General features: G+C 48.2%; 1 protein-coding gene across 1 annotated transcript in view; it reads left to right on the forward strand.

Moving 5' to 3' along the window:
* The window catches only part of ELK3 (ETS transcription factor ELK3), a 77,493-nt gene that overhangs the window by 22,591 nt on the left and 38,183 nt on the right, over positions 1-16,719 (forward strand). Inside the window, exon 2 of the mRNA XM_003906987.5 lies at positions 6,912-7,120. Within this exon, the coding sequence (XP_003907036.1) occupies positions 6,914-7,120 (207 nt within the window). The 5' untranslated portion in view covers positions 6,912-6,913. The remainder of the gene's footprint in view (positions 1-6,911; positions 7,121-16,719) is intronic.

Here is a 16,719-nt window from a genome sequence, read left to right on the forward strand (position 1 = left end):
CCTGTAGCCTAACAGGTAATCGTAGTTAACATTTAAATAGCGCTCACTCTGCTCCAGGTGTAGTTTAAGTGCATCATTAGTAACTTCTGGAACTCTTACAACAACCCTGTAAGGGAGATACTTTGATCGTGTCAGTCCCGTTTTACCTATGAGGATACTGAGGCACAGAAAGGTTAAGTAACTTCCCCAAAGTCCCGCAGCCAGACAGGACGAGTCTTTGCAGTTAAACCCAGAGAGTCGGATGCCGGAATCTGAGCTTACCTTCCAAATAGACGAAAGTGCTTCACTGGCACTTGCTTTGAGTTATAAAAAATAGATATGCAGCTCGATGCGATGGCTCATGCCTGTAATCCCAGCACTTTGAAAGGCTGAGACAGGAGGGTTGCATCAGGCCAGGAACTGGAGACTCCTGAGCAGCATAGTGAGACCATTTCCACAAAAAATTAAAAAATTAGCAGGGCGTGGTGGTGCATACCTGTGGCCCAAGCTACTTGGGAGGTAGAGATGGGAGGATTGTTTGACCCCAGGAGGCTGAGGCTGCAGTGAGCCAAGATGGTGCCACGGCACTCCACCCTGGGTAACAGAGTGAGACGTAGTTGAAAGGAAAAGAATTATGCTTCAGTGAAAAACTGCATTCTGGACTCTAGAGAAGACTCCCTCCAGATGTGATTCTGATTTCTTGGAAGCTGTTTTACAACGTTGTTGACTATAGGTAATTGATCGTGAAATAATTCTCCTCTATAGACAGCCGAGTTCCGTCTTACAGAGTGCCATTGGCTCCCACCTCTAGTTTTGTCTCCATTTACACATTTATTTCAATATTCTTCTTCTATAAATGCCTCTATTATTCAGATGCTTTTTTGAACTCATTATAACGTCTGCCTGGTTCCCTGCTGAATTATGAGTGAAATAAAATCTTGAACGTGTTCGTTTTGATATCTGTATGAGAGCCATGATTTTACCCTCTTGAAAATTATTTTTTAACAAAGGAATTTCTCAGCTAGGCGCGGTGACTCACGCCTGTAATCCCAGCACTTTGGGAGGCCGAGGAGGGTGGATCACCTGAGGTCAGGAGATCGAGACTATCCTGGCCAAGATGGTGAAACCCCATCTCCACTAAAAATACAAAAAAATTAGCTGGGTGTGGTAGTGCGCACCTGTAGTCCCAGCTACTTGGAAGGCTGAGGCAGGAGAATCGCGAGGCAGAGGTTGCAGTGAGCCGAGATCGTGCTTCTGCACTCCAGCCTGGGTGACAAAGCGAGACTCCCTCTCAAAAAAAAAAAAAAAACATTTGTCAACACTGAGAGCATATCACTTTTCTTCCTGCCTTCTGCTCCTTTAAAGGAGGTATGCATATGATTCACATTTGACAAGCTGCTCTAAATCATCTAACTTCACTCTACCGTGGCAGATCACAGTTCTACATTACAAAGGGAAAGGATTTGGGGCAAGTAACAGGTGGTTTTGCCCTGTGGAGTAGGAGCGGGTGGGCCTCAGCCACCTGTGACCATGGTCCTGGTCAGTGCTGGTGGAAATGGTGAGAGACCAGCCAGAGGCAGGAAGCCCTGCAGGCTGCAAGGTTGAGGTGAGGTCAGAGGAAACCAGAAAGTATCAGATGTGAAGGAGGCACCTCTTCCTGTAAGAGCAATGATGCCTTTAAAAGCAGACTGATGGGCCTCAGTATGAAAGCACAGAGTTCAATTCTGCAAAAAGAATGGCATTAAAATAGCTGATAAAATTTTGTACATTCAAAATAAGGTCTGATAAGGATGGGAATAATAGACACTGGGGACTCCAAAAGTGGGGAGAGAGGGAGGGAGTGAGGGCTGCAAGATTACCTGTTGGGTGCAGTGTTGGGTACAGTGTTGGGTGCAGTGTTGGCTATTTGGGTGGCAGGTATGCTAGAAGCCCAATCCCCGCCATTATGCAATATGCCCATGGAACAAACATGCACATGTACCCACTGAATCTTAAAAAAGTGGGGGTCCAGGCAGGGGAAAGATAAGCATTTTCTTTTTTTCCTTTCTTCTTCTTTTTTTTTTTTTTTGAGACGGAGTCTTGCTCTATCGCCCAGGCTGGAGTGCAGTGGCTCGATCTCGGCTTACTGCAAGCTCCGCCTCCCGGGTTCATGCCATTCTCCTGCCTCAGCCTCCCTGGGGACTACAGGCGCCTGCCACCACGCCCCGCTAAGTTTTTATATTTTTAGTAGAGACGGGGTTTCACTGTGTTAGCCAGGATGGTCTCGATCTCCTGACCTCGTGATCTGCCCGCCTCGGCCTCCGAAAGTGCTGGGATTACAGGCGTGAGCCACCACGCCTGGCCAAGATAAGCATTTTCTCATCAGATAAAAGGAATTTTTGAAAAAAGATTTCTAGCATTTCTTTTATGTGTTCTACATATTTGAAGCTCAGAGTGGTGGGAAATCAGCTAAGTAAAGTTAGGCGGACTGAAACATTTTAACTTAGAGCAGGCCTCCATGTGCGTTATAATCTATCAAACGTAAATCTCGAGTACAACCACTTTCTTCAACTGTTGATTTAATAAAAGCCACAGAGTGCTGTCTGAATTACTCGCATTCCTTAAAGTGGCATCCAGATAAATAGGCTTTATTGTACCTGCCTGTTAAGACCTTGGACTTCATTAAGGATTCTAGGTATCGAGGAATTAATTTAGAAAAAAAAATCATTTAAATTTCTTTTCTGGTGAGAGAGATACTCATAGATGAGTTCGTGAAAATCTGTAGCATTTTTGGAAGGGCGTACCTCCCAGCACAATGGTAGAAAGTTTGTGTTTTCCAACACCCCAGCTGGCAAAATTTCCAGCTGGCAGAGGCACAGTGGAATGTACAGTGTGATTGTATGTGAAAATAGTTGTGTAAATTATGAAACTTGATCTCATAGTTAAACTACGTCGAGTGGAACGAAAACAATACGGAGAGCATTGTGGCAGCTGGTGGCCCACTGCCCACCTGTCCCCCTACCCAAACCTCTGCCACATACAGCCACCCGTTTTCATCACGCAGATGGCTCTGGCCAGAGAGGATGGTGGGTTCCAGAGCTGCCCGGGACCTCCATGATACCCTAGAGCGACTTCTGGCGTGAGGGAGACAGGAGTGACTGATCTTTGTAGATGCAGTGATAAGCTCACAGGAAAGTAGTTTTTCAACTCAGGTCTGAGTAATGTCTGGCTGGGATTTCCACCGGGAAGGCTACGTGACTGCCCAGTCATCGAAACTGGTGGATCCACCAGGGTCAAGGAGTGGCTCAAGAGAGCGCAAGAAGAGGAGAACGAGGCTCTCAGCACGGGGTGAGGCTGGGCATGCCTCAGATGGGAGAGGCTGGAGCCCTTAGTCACCTCCACCGGAGTGGTGTTGCGCATAGCAATCCCTCTGAGTGATGCTCTGATGATCCCCTGTGCCTGCAGCTGCCACCCAAGCTCTGCAGCTTGGTTGAACCGTGGGGGCGTTTCTGTGATTCCTAGTGAACAGCTCCTTGCCTTCTCTAGGCGAGTTCCTTTATTCCAGAAATCTGGGGGGCCCTGAAGCAGTAGGTTCCCACCCCCACCATTGCTCCTCTGCCTGTTCCCTTTCTACGCTTTCTCCTCTCCTTTTTCTTTCTTTCTCTCCTTCTACCTTTGCCTGAGGCTATGGCCATAGCACCCATGGCTGCCACTTAGCCCATGTGTGGCCTCTGAGTAAAGAGGTGATCAGCCAGTCCCTCCACACCTAGTAACATACTTTTTCATGATTTTTTTTTTTTTTTTTAAGACGGAGTTTTCCTTCTTGTTGCCCAGGCTGGAGTGCAGTGGCGCGATCTTGGCTTACTGCAACCTCCACCTCCTGGGTTCAAGCTATTCTGCCCCAGCCTCCCAAGTAGCTGGGATTACAGGCGCAGGCCACCATGCCTGGCTGATTTTGTGTATTTTTAGTAGAGATGGGATTTCATCATATTGGCCAGGCTGGTCTTGAACTCCTGACCTCAGGTAATCCATCTGCTTCAGCCTCCCAAAGTGCTGGAATTTCAGGCGTGAGCCACCGCAGCTGGCCTTTCTCATGATTTTGAACACAAGCTCTAGAGCGTAAAGACAACGGCACCCCAGCAAAGGGAGAATTTTTTTTTTTAAGCCAAGACATCATGTATTTTGCCGCAGTGGTGCTGCGTCACAGGTTGCTGCGGGATCACTGGCTTATGGCGGCATTGATTTTTCTCACAGGTCAGTGTCACTGATGCTGCTTCAGACGCTGGGCGGGTGGGGCTTGGCTTCGGACTTTGGGTTGAGTTCGGGTCACCTCCGTGTGTCTCGTTCTGGGGCAGCAGCTTCCTGGCAGCACAGGAGGAAAAGTGCCAACTTACGATGCCTCCCAAGACCCCAGCTCGGCATTGGGATGCTGTCACTTCCCCGCATCCGTCTCCTGGCCAAACGCAATCACATGGCAAAGCCCGAATGTCAGCACTCCTCCCACAGCCACTCCAGTGCAGGGCTACACAGTCACCTAAGGAGAGGGGAGCTGAGAACGTTTAACAAGTCTGCCGTATGGGTTCTCATAAGTCATGCCCAGGACGTGGTCTCTGACACACGGGGTTGGATTGCAATGCAAAGTGATTCTGTGATGCACAGGAAGCTCCGAGGAGGCCCGGCAGGTGGAAACGCTAAGTGTAAGATACATGGATAGACGTTTCTCCTGCCCTCCTGTCCCATTCGGAACGTGATGTCAGTTAAAAGTGGAGGGTGGCAGTGGCCGACCACTTTCCCACCTGGCATGCGAGCAGAGGCCCAACAGCCCCTTCCCTGCAGACCTCCAAACCCACCGGCAGCCTTCTGCCCTCAGGAGCAGATTCATCTGAGCGGGCACTTAAAGTTTCAAAGACATGTTAAAGCTGACTGTCTGACGTGTTTGGCCAAGAAAATCTCAAGAATTTGCGACAACTGTTAGCCGTTCTTAGTGCCAGTGAAGAGAAGAAAGTTGTGGCTCATATCCAAGTCATCCGAAGGGTGGTTCATAGGAGGAGTTGAGGCTGGTCAGCTGCCACGCATCCCAGCAAAATGGGGGCGTGCAAGACTCGGGAGATGCAAAGGTGGTTTTGACCCAGCAATGAAATGATAGTGACTGTCTTACAGACCATTGTGGTTAATACTGATTTCTGTGAAGAATATCCCCTTTAAAGAGCCCTAAATAAAATGCCCTGTGGGTAATTGGACAGCCCTCCTAGTCTACTTTCCTTTAATTGAGAGGAGTTGTGGGGTTGACAATATTAGTACAAATAACCCTCCCCAAGGCAATTATTCTGGCTTCCAGGTCTCCCAGAGCTGACCCCCGGGTTGCTGTCGCTCCAGGTTCTCTCCCCCAGCCCCCACTCACCAGGACTTCAGTGTCTCCCTCCCATCTAAGGGGATGATCCCCAGCTCTCTGTGCCACTCACAACAGTTGATCTGTGGCAAAGCTTTTGAGGCCAGTCTAGCCACCTTTTTAAAAATGCAATGAGCATTGATAACACAAATGGATTATTATTATTATTACTACTTAGAATCAATACCTATTGTCATGGAAGTCGTCAAATACCTGAAATTGAGAAACTGCCCAGGAGTGGGGAAAACTTTCCTTGAGAAGGCCCTGTTTGAGCTGGGTCACAATGGAGGAGAAAGAGTTCACCAGGCTCCAAAGCTAGGGAACAGCATTTTAGCCGGAAGGAATAGCATTTAAAAAGTTCACACCAGAGTCGAAGGAAAAGGATAACATTGTATAGGTTTTTGTCTCTTCATGGGAGAAACTGCTCTTCCCATCTGTGCACCTGTGATGGTGGCTTTGACCTGCAGCATGATGAGTGCCGGGAAAGGGAAGGTCTCTGCAGTTGGCAGTGATTGTTCAGTTTCACAAGCATCCATGGTCTGGGCAGCTTTGAGCATTGTGTGGGTTATCAGAGTGCTGGCAATACAAAGTAATCCAGCAAAGTCCCTTCCTCTGAAGCTCATCACATAGGAAAGGCAGTTACACTTAGACGTATACCACAACCACAGGAGAGATATTGCAGGCACCTATATAAAGTGCACTTAGCATGGGGTCCAGCATTTTAGTTAGAGACCGACTATATTAGTTCTTTCTCACATTGCTGTAGAGAAATACCCAAGACTGTATAATTTATAAAGAAAAGCGGTTTAATTGGCTCACAGTTCTGCAGGCTGTACAGGAAGCATGATACTGGCATCTGCTGGGTTTCTGGGGAGGCCTCGGGAAACCTGCAATCATGGGAGAAGGCAAAGGGGGAGCGGGCATGTCACATGGTCAGAGCAAGAGCGAGAGAGCGAGGGCTGAGGTGCCACACACTGTTAACAATGACCAGATCTCATGAGAACTCAGTCACTAACTCAAGTATGGTACCAAGGGAGATGGTGCTAAACCATTCATGGGGAATCCGCCCTTAGGATCCAGTCACTTCCCACCAGGCCCCACCTCCAACGTTGGGGATTTCAATTCAACATGAGATTTGGGTGGGGACACATCCAAACTATATCACAGACCCACAAAGAAATTGATAGGATGGGCGGGAATAGAATCACTTGTGTTAAGTGGGGAACGGTTTGAATGGGGACCCGTTCTGCAAGTGGTCATGTCATTAATCATGGTTCCACATTATTCCCCATGCATTGCTGTCGCTCACGGGGACATATGTGGTGAATAGAGGAGGACCACAGGGCCTCCCCGTATTTCTGAATTGTGGCTGCTTACAGAAATGCAGCCAGGAAGCTCCCAGTTCAGAGTGGCCCATTGAGATGGAAGTGAAAGCTTACTTTTTATTAGGTTCACCAGGGGAAGGAGGGGACAGCTGCGTTGCCCATTCTGAAGCCCCCACTGTCCCCGCCAAGTTTGGTCGGCATCGTGACCGCCAGCTCTGACCGGCCTCCTCTCCCCGCAGGTATGGAGAGTGCAATCACGCTGTGGCAGTTCCTGTTGCAGTTGCTGCTGGATCAGAAACATGAGCATTTGATCTGCTGGACCTCGAACGATGGTGAATTCAAGCTCCTCAAGGCAGAAGAAGTGGCCAAGCTGTGGGGACTCCGAAAAAACAAAACAAATATGAACTATGATAAGCTGAGCAGAGCCCTGCGATACTATTATGACAAGGTAAACACTTGACCTTGCATGAGGCCGTCTTGGGGAGGGTGGAATCCCCTCTGCGTAGTTCCCTGATGAAAGAAGATAATAGCGTGCTATGAATCAAATTAGAAAATAAAACAGGGGCAGTGTATGCCTTCTTTTTGGAGAAAAACTGTGCGGTAGGGATTTTCCCCACCCTCTGGAAGCCCTTTGGATGTTACTGAGGGTCACATTTTGTTTCTTCTGCATTTTCGTCTGAGTTTGCTGAAGAACTTTGCTAACAATAGAAATGAGATGCAGGCAGGCTCTGGGGCTTTCCTCATGTTGAATTGGTCAAATGACAGAATGCATGTTAAAATCCAGAAAGTCTGTTTATCCTGTCTGCTTTGTGGTTCAATTAAAGGGACCTTTCCTGGGAGGTGGTAGCTTTGGCAGATTAGTTTTTAACAGTTCAGTGCCTCAGTATCCTCATTTATAAAACAGGAATCAGCACAGGAATAATAATAGGAATAGGAATCCTGGCTCAGGATTGTCGTGATGACCAGCCGAGCCATTACGTGTTAAGTACTTAGAACACTGCTTGGTACCTGGTGCTTGCAGCTTCATGGGAAACTTCCCTAGTTGGAAGAAAAGCACATTCATTTTTAAGTCATAGAGATGAGGCAGAGTGCTTTGTTAAGTGATAGTATAAGTATAGCGTGGTTGCCAAAACCAGGACAGCTGGGTGAGTTTTAATGCATTTCTGGAAAAACAGTTTTAATGTGCTTGCTAGTGCAAAATTATTGCTATGTAGGAGAACCATTTCTGGCCTGTAATTGTTGGCCATTTCAGTTTGAATCTGTTGTTGCTGCATATTTAGTCTCTAAGACATAAAGAGCTAGAGCCATGATAATGGTAAGCTTTTGTTCTGGTTTTATTGTTCATATTAAAAGGTGAATTAAAAACTGATTTAAATATTAGTTCCTGATCTATATTTAGGGCCTGCTGTCTGCTAACCTCTTTGGAATTTAAGACATAAGGATTATACATTTCAGGAAGTAGAGACATCATTAATTATAAAGTGTTCCTTTTATATGATCGTAATTGCACGTGATTATGTCATTGAAATGCTAAAGGTGCTCTCCTTTAATGTAGCAATTAATTAATCCTGACTTTCTGCAGAGTCCTACTAAAATGTAAAAGCACTTCTTGCAAATTGCACTGTCTGAAAGCCTCGCAGACGGCTTACTGTTTTGTGTGTTTCCCCAGGTTCTAAGTTCTGCAGTGGGAGCTGGGGCTGCTGAAGGAAAACATTCCCATTGCCTGCTGGCAGAGTGCCTAAAAGCTGGGCTTTGAGACTCAAAAAGCATTTTCGTTGTTTTCAATCACGGTATCAAAAAAAGAAGTCCTCCCTCTGTGTCTGGGACTGGACTCATCTCTTCCCTGGCCTGGGCCTGGGGGCTTAAGGGTTGTGTCTCTTTAGCATGAAGGGATGTCCTGGGCTGAAAATGACTGCTCACAAAATTAGCAAAGCCATTCCTGTTTGGACTACATCTAATCTCCCTTGGGCAGATTTTTAAATCTCTAGAGAGAGCAGTTTCATAGCCTTCAGTCAACAAGTATGTTCTGGCATTTTCTGTTAGACGTCTAAGGTGCTGTGCTGAGCACTTCTTCCCCTTGTCTCCTTTAAACTTTACAACAGCCCCATAGACAGGTGCTGCCGTCATCCTCCTCCTTACACACGTGAGAATACAGAGGCTTAGACGAGCAACCTGCCCATGTGCACACAGCCAGTGAGTGGCAGAGCCCGAATTTGAACCCCGCTGGTCCGCCCAGGTTCCCAGCCAGAAGGCACACACACACCCTGCCTTCTGGGCCATTCATTTCCTTTCCCTTTGAATGTCTTGAGTTCCAGGTAGGCAGTCAGGCTGTCCAAAGGGTATTACAACCTAAGAAGTTTTGTTTATTATCAAGAGCCTCAGGCTGGGCATGGTGTCCTCACACCTAATCCCAGCACTTTGGGAGGCTGAGGCAGGAGGATCTCTTGAGTCCAGGAGTCTGAGACCAGCCTGGGCAACATGGCGAGACCCTGTTGCAACAAAGAATTAAAAATTAGCCAAGTGTGGAAGTGCATGCCTGTAGTCTCAGCTACTTGGGAGGCTGAGGTGGGAGGATCATTTGAGCCTGGGAGTTTGAGGCTGCAGTGAGCTATGATTGCACTGCTGCACTCCGGCTTGGGCAACAGAGGGAGATCCTGTTTCTTAGGGAAAAAAAAAAAAAAGGAAAGAAACAACTTCAGTATTGAAAAATCCCAGCAAACGACGTGCATCAGGTAGAGTCCAAGGTCAGGAATCCAGGTGGCTGGTGTGGCCTGCCTGCCTGCACTGCCCCTTTCTCTCTTGCCACATGACCTTTGAGCAGCCCCAAGCATCGAACTGGAGCTGGCAGTAAGGGCAGGAGCAGCCTCCTATCCTGTTGTGTCATATAGTCTTTGGCCACCAGAAGAAATTGCTCCATGTCTTTCCTTCTACAGATATACCTGTCCACATGCACACACGCGAGTATACACATACACACCTGCCCACATGCACACACACACGAGTATACACATACACACCTGCCCACATGCACACACGCGAGTATACAAATACACACCTGTCCACATGCACACACACGAGTATACACATACACACCTGTCTACATGCACACATCGCATGTTGTGACAATAATCTGTCCATTACGCACATACGCACCTTGTCCACATGCACAATAATGGCATATTACTGACACACCTGTCCACGCACACACATCGCCCGACATAGCACACCCATGCCCATTACGCACACATGTCCATTACACACCCATGCCCATTACGCACACACGCCTCATTACGCATTTCACACATCGCTTCATTACGCACACATTTCACATGCATTACGTCCGCATACACAATTCCATGCCCACATGCACACATCACTTCATGCACACATCGTACCATCGCGGTCATTACGCCTATTGAAACACCTATGCCCACATGCACACACACATGTACACACCCATGCCCACATGCACACCCATGCCCACATGCTCACATATGTCCACATGTCCACACCCATGCTCACATGCACACATCTACATGCGCACACACATGCACACACAGATGTCCACATGCAAACACACGTGTACACATGCGCACACCCATGCCCACATGCAAACACCCATGCCCACATGCACACGCCCACGTGCACACACACACTGTCCACATGCACATACCCGTGCCCACATGCACACACAGAAGTCCACATGCAAACACACATGTCCACATATGGACACCCATGCCCACATGCAAACACCCATGCCTGCATGCACACAATGTCCACATGCACACACCCATGCCCACATGCATACATGTCCACATGCACACAGATGTCCACATACACACAGATGTCTGCATGCACCCATAGATGTCCACATGTACACACCTATGCCCACATGCATGCACATGTGCCCACATGCACACACCGGTGTCCACATGCACACACCGATGTCCACATGCACACACCCATGCCCACATGCACACACATGTCCACATGTGCACACCCATGCCCACATGCACACATGCACACACATGCCCACATGCAGTGTCCACATGCACATACCCATGCCCACATGCACACATGTCCACGTACACACACATGTCCGCATGCACATAGATATCCACATGCACACACGTCTGCATGCACACAGATGCATGTGCATGCACACATATCCACATGCACACACATGCCCACACGCACACCCATGCCCACATGCGCACACCCATGCCCACATGCACACACCCATGCCCGCATGCACACACACGTCCACATGCACACACCTATGCCCACATGTGCACACGTCAACATGCACACACCCATGCCCACATGCACACAGATGTCCACATGCACACACCCATGTCCATATGCACATGTTCCCACATACACACGTCCACATGCACACACCCGTGCCCACATGCACACACATGTCCACATGCACACAGATGTCCACATGTACACACCCATGCCCTCATGTACACACATGCCCACACGCATACACAGATGTTCACATGCAAACACACGTCCACATGCGCACACCCATGCCTACATGCACACCCACGTCCACATACATACACATGCCCACATGCACAGATGTCCACATGCACACACCCGTGTCCACATGAACACACATGTCCGCATGTACACACCCATGCCCTCATGCACACACATGTCCACATGCACACACCCATGTCTACATGCACACACCCATGTCTACATGCACACACATGTCCACATGCACATACAGATGTCTGCATGCACCCACAGATGTCCACATGGACACACCCATGCCCACATGCACACACAGATGTACACATGTACACACCCATGCCCATACATGCACATACATATGTCCATGTGTCCACACAGATGTACACATGTGCACACACATGCCCACACAGATGTCCACATGCACACACACAGGCACACATGCATATGCACATGCCCCCAAGCACACGCCCACTTGCACACACACATGTCCACATGCACACATGGCTATTGCCATATGCACACACTGACATGCACATGCACACACATACGTGCACATGCACACATGTACATGTGCACACATGGCTGTTTGATTCTTCCTTATAAAATGTTCTCAAGTGGTGAAATGGAAAATTAGACTCTTAATACAATTTATAAAGAAAAGAGGGAGGGGAAGGAAGATGAGAAAAGAGATGGATGAGGGAAATGGAGGGGAGAGGAAAAAAAGAGGGGATGGAGAAAGGGAGGAAGAGGAAGCATGTCAAAAAAAGGTGATGAAAACTACACTCTATTTGTCATTTTCTGACGATGGCTTTCTTCCTTCCGTTTTGCCAGTGTCACTCTGTGATGATAGGTGTAAGTTGACTGTGTGTTGTCAGCGTGTGACCATTTTTGACTCACAGAAATGGCAGCCTTAAGTGGCTTGGCCTCTCGCTTGAGAGAAAGATTGGAGCAGAGTCTTTGTGGATGCGAAGCCACCTGGGCCACTGCCGTGTGTGCCACGCTGAACTTGGAGCTGCCCTGAACCGCGTGCGTTTCTCAGCGCCACGTACAGCTCAGCCTGACCGTTTGCCTTTTAGTGTTCTCTTCCTTCTCGGCGTCCTCCTCCTCTTCCTCACTAACATTCATGCAGAGCCTTTCAGTGCAGACATCAGGTGGCCGCTGAATTCAGCAGCTGTGTCCTTTTTCCCGTCATCTCTCCTGTCCATTGCTAGCTGTCATTTCTTCCCTCTTGGCTGCAACTGCACATCCCTCGGTTTGTCCTAATAGGGAATTTTTCCTGCTTGAGTAGACAAGCATGAGAATATCATTATTTTTATGTTATATGTCATATTTTTAGCAGAGAAAAAAGTGGAAAATGTGTGCAAACTTGCAGAAGACCCTGGAGGAGGGTCATCCCTGTGCCCACGCGGTCAGGAAGGCCCCAGAGGAGGGTCGTCCTTGTGCCCATGCATTCAGGTTGGGGCTGAGGCACTTTAATCATTGCTGCTCCTAAGCGTGTTCTCTTCCTCCCCTCTCAGACTATCATAGCCAAGTGGTTACAGCCTGAGCTCCAGCCCAGATCATCTGGGTTTGAATCCAGCTCCATGACTGTGGCCCTGTTGCCTCATCTCTCTGAGTCTCAGCTCCCTTTTCTGTAAAGTGGGTATAATAGTAGCGTCTATACTATGGGGCTGTGATGGGATTCACTGTGTTCACACACGTGCAGAGCTGAGAACAGGGCCCCAAACAGGGTAGGCACAGTGAAGCATGAGTCAGAATGATAATACAGATGATAGTTTCTCTATCACTAATTTGAAATTTTCAGACAGTGCATGGAAGAAAATTAGAACCTGGGAGGATCACTTGAGCTTGGGAGTTCAAGTCCAGCCTGGGCAACACAGCAAGACCTCTGTCTCTTTTAAAAAAATTTAGCACAATTTATTAAAGAAAGAAGAAGAGGCCGAGCATGGTGGCTCAAGCCTGTAATCCCAGCACTTTGGGAGGCCAAGGTGGGTGGATCATGGGGTCAAGAGATTGAGACCAGCCTGGCCAACATGGTGAAACCCTGTCTCTACTAAAAATACAAAAATTAGCTGGGTGTGGTGGTGGGTGCCTGTGGTCCCAGTTACTCCAGAGGCTGAGGCAGGAGAATCGCTTGAACCCAGGAGGCGGAGGCTGCAGTGAGCCGAGATCACGCCACTGAACTCCAGCCTGGAGACAGAGCGAGACTCTGTGTCAAAAAAAAAGAAGATCAAAACCTTTGTTGCTACGTTGCTGCTCAGGTACATGGAGATAGGGAAACGCCAGATCTGAGTATAATGGCCCTCTTCACTTAGGGCCTGTCAGGTGCACTTTGTCGTGCTTTTTAATGACTGAAGACAGACAGCAGTTTCTTTCCTCAGTTGCGTATTTTAATATATTTAATCTTTTAATGAAAATTCGACTGCGAAGATGCTTTCTTATTTAAATGACTCTCCCTCACAGCTCTGAGTCAAAGCTCTGGCACTGCTCTGAGTACCTACAGTTGGAGCCAGTCTCTACCTTCTGGGCTCTCTTAGTGACTGGTGGGGGCTTGGTATCCGGAGCCCTCGAGGTTATGGTCCAGCGGTCCCTCAGCCTCAGAGTCTCAGTTCACCCATTGGAAAGTGGCAATGGGAACAGCACCTTTCCTCGTCGGACTGGGTGAAGATGAAAAGAGATGATAAGATGATGTGGACAAGGTGCTTAGCACAGTATCAGGCACCCACTCAGTGACGGCTCATCATTCCAGTGATGCATATTTATAAAACTGACTGTATTATGTCCTAGCTGTCTGTATACAGCTGCTGTCATCGTGGCCTTCTGGCTGCACCACTTTTGTCGCCCTGGTACCTCGGACAGGGTCTGGCACATATTAGTTGCTTAGTAAATGCTAGACGAGTGAGCAAATGGATAAAACACTGATGTGTCCACTACTTAAATGCACACCATTTATGTCATGAAAGTTGATATTAATGAGTGATTAAAAAAAAAAAGCAGTCACTGCTTTTTGTTTATTGTCTTGTAGTTTCCTAGGACTGCCAGAACAGATGACCACAAACTGTAGGTGGCCTAAAACAATAGAAATGTGTTGTCTCGCAGTTCTGGAGGCCAGATGTCCAGAGCAGGGTGTCTGAGGAGCTGTGCTCCCTCTGACTCGGGTGGACTCCTCCCTGGCCTCTCCCCAGCCCCGGGCTTGCCAGCAGTCCCTGGCATGCTTTGGCTTGCAGCTGCCTCACTAGGATTGCTGCCTCCATCATCGCATGACGTTCTCCCCATTCTGTGTGTCCAGAGTATCTTTTTTTTTTTTTTTCTTTTGAGACAGGGTCTCACTGTGTCACCCAGGCTGGAGTGCAATGGCATGGTCTCGGCTCACTGCAACCTCTGCCTCCCTGGGTTCAAGGGATTCTCCCACCTCAGCCTCCCAAGTAGCTGGGACTACAGGCTTGTGCCACCACACCTGGCTAATTTTTGTATTTTTAGTAGAGATGGGGTTTCAGTATGTTGGCCAGGCTGGTTTTGAACTCCTGACCTTGTGATCTGCGCGCCTCAACCTCCCAAAGTGCTGCAATTACAGGCATTAGCCACAGTGCCTGGCCAATTTTCCTCTTATGAGGATACTGGTCATTGGATTAGGGCCCACCTTAATGCAGTATGACCTCATCTTAACTTGGTTACGTCTGCAAAGACCCTTTCTAAATAAGGTTCTAGTCATTGGTACTGGGGATGAGGATGTCAGCATAGTTCCGGGACGGACAAAATTCACCCTGTGCCACCTCCATATACAGTCATGAACCACATAATGTCTGGTCCACAATGGACCACATATATAACAGCGGTCCTATAAGGCTATAATTCCATATTTTTACCGTACCTTTTCTACGTGTAGATATGTTGAGGTACATACATACTTACTATTGTATTACAGTTGCCTACATACAGTATTCAGTACAGTAATGTGCTGTACAGGTTTGTAGCCTAAGAGCATATAGCATAGCCTTGGTGTGTGATAGGCTAGACCCTCCAGGTTTGTATCTAGGCACTGTAGCTCATTCCTGTAATTACAGCGCTCTGGGAGGCCAAGGCATGCAGATCACCTGAGGTCAGGAGTTCAAGACTAGTCTGGTGAAACCCCGTCTCTACTGAAAATACAAAAACTAGCTGGGAATGGTGGGGTGCGCCTGTAATCCCAGCTACTCAGGAGACTGAGGCAGGATACTTGCACAGCCGTGATACTTGCACAGCCATGAAATTGCCCAGTGACGCATTTCTCCGAACGTAGCCTCATTGTTAAGCGATGCATGACTGTATTTCAGATACTGCTGGGCTTTTTGTTTAGATTTTCAAAATTACACTTAAAAAGAGAGTGTTGGTTTCTCTCTGTAAGTGATGGTTCGATTCAGCAAATCCTAAAAGGAAACTGCTCCCCATGACAGGCACAGCACCTAGATTCTGCAGCAGGTGTAATACTAGACTCTGTGACGGGTGTGACACTAGAATCAAAGACACGTCGCTGAGCCAAGTCCCCGGGGTGGAGACAGGTCCACCCAAGACGAGTCCTGCCTTGGAGGGATTCAGAGTTGCTGGGAATTGAGCAGCTCCTTGGCCTAGAAGTGCACATGATTTTAATAGATAACTTAACTGGGAAGAGAAGGCGACCCAGGGGGCGCCAATCCCGGATGAGCAGTGCTGGGATTGGAGGCTCTGATCTTTGTGCTCAGAGGCTCCTTCCTGCATCTGCGGTTTTGTGGCGTGCGTGTGGCGCAGGTGCGGGGAAAGTCTAGAGGGCCAGGGTTCCACAGCCGAGCTCTGCCAGGGAACTGCTTCTCCCGGGTAAGCTTTTGAAGAGGCTGTGGGGCAAACCCAATTAGAATTCCAAGAAAGGAGTGATGCCCCTTCCAGGGAGCAGCGTGTTTTGCAACCCGGGCGTGGATGAAAGGCCCCTGTTTTCATTTGAGAAACACACAGGTCATGGGAGGCGCCTGTGGCTGAGCCTGTGAGGGGCAGAAACCAGAGCCCGTAGAGGCCTAAACAGGGCATTTAGTTGAGGCCTGGGCATTTTACACGTCCCCTCTGCCAAACAGCTTTTTCCCTTGGTCTCGCTTTAAGCCCTGGGAGTTGGAGTTGAGTGTGTTACTGTAGTTCTGATGGTTTGAATTTTTTGATAAGCTTTTTTTTTCCTTAGGTTTACCTGATGTAACAGTAAAGATCTTTTGCAGATATTTTATTTGTTAACAAGCTAACAACTCTTTCACTCCTTCATATCAGACAGATGGACCCTTCTTCTTAGAGTAGAGAAGAGTGGGGCCGATGCCCAGAGCATTTCTGTCACTGCCCTGACAACTGCCAGGCACCTTATGGGCCAAGCCTGAGGGGCAGGAGTTCCTGCTGGGATTCACAGCATTAACCACTTCTGAATAAGGCTTTGCTTTTTTTTTTTTTTTTTTTTTTCTTTGGAGACACAGTTTCACTCCTGTTGCCCAGACTGGAGTACAGTGGCGCGATCTCAGCTCACTGCAACCCCTGCCTCCCAGGTTCAAGTGATTCTCTTGCCTCAGTCTCCCG

This window comes from Papio anubis, chromosome 9, assembly GCF_008728515.1.
Source record: "Papio anubis isolate 15944 chromosome 9, Panubis1.0, whole genome shotgun sequence".
Lineage (NCBI taxonomy): Eukaryota > Metazoa > Chordata > Mammalia > Primates > Cercopithecidae > Papio > Papio anubis.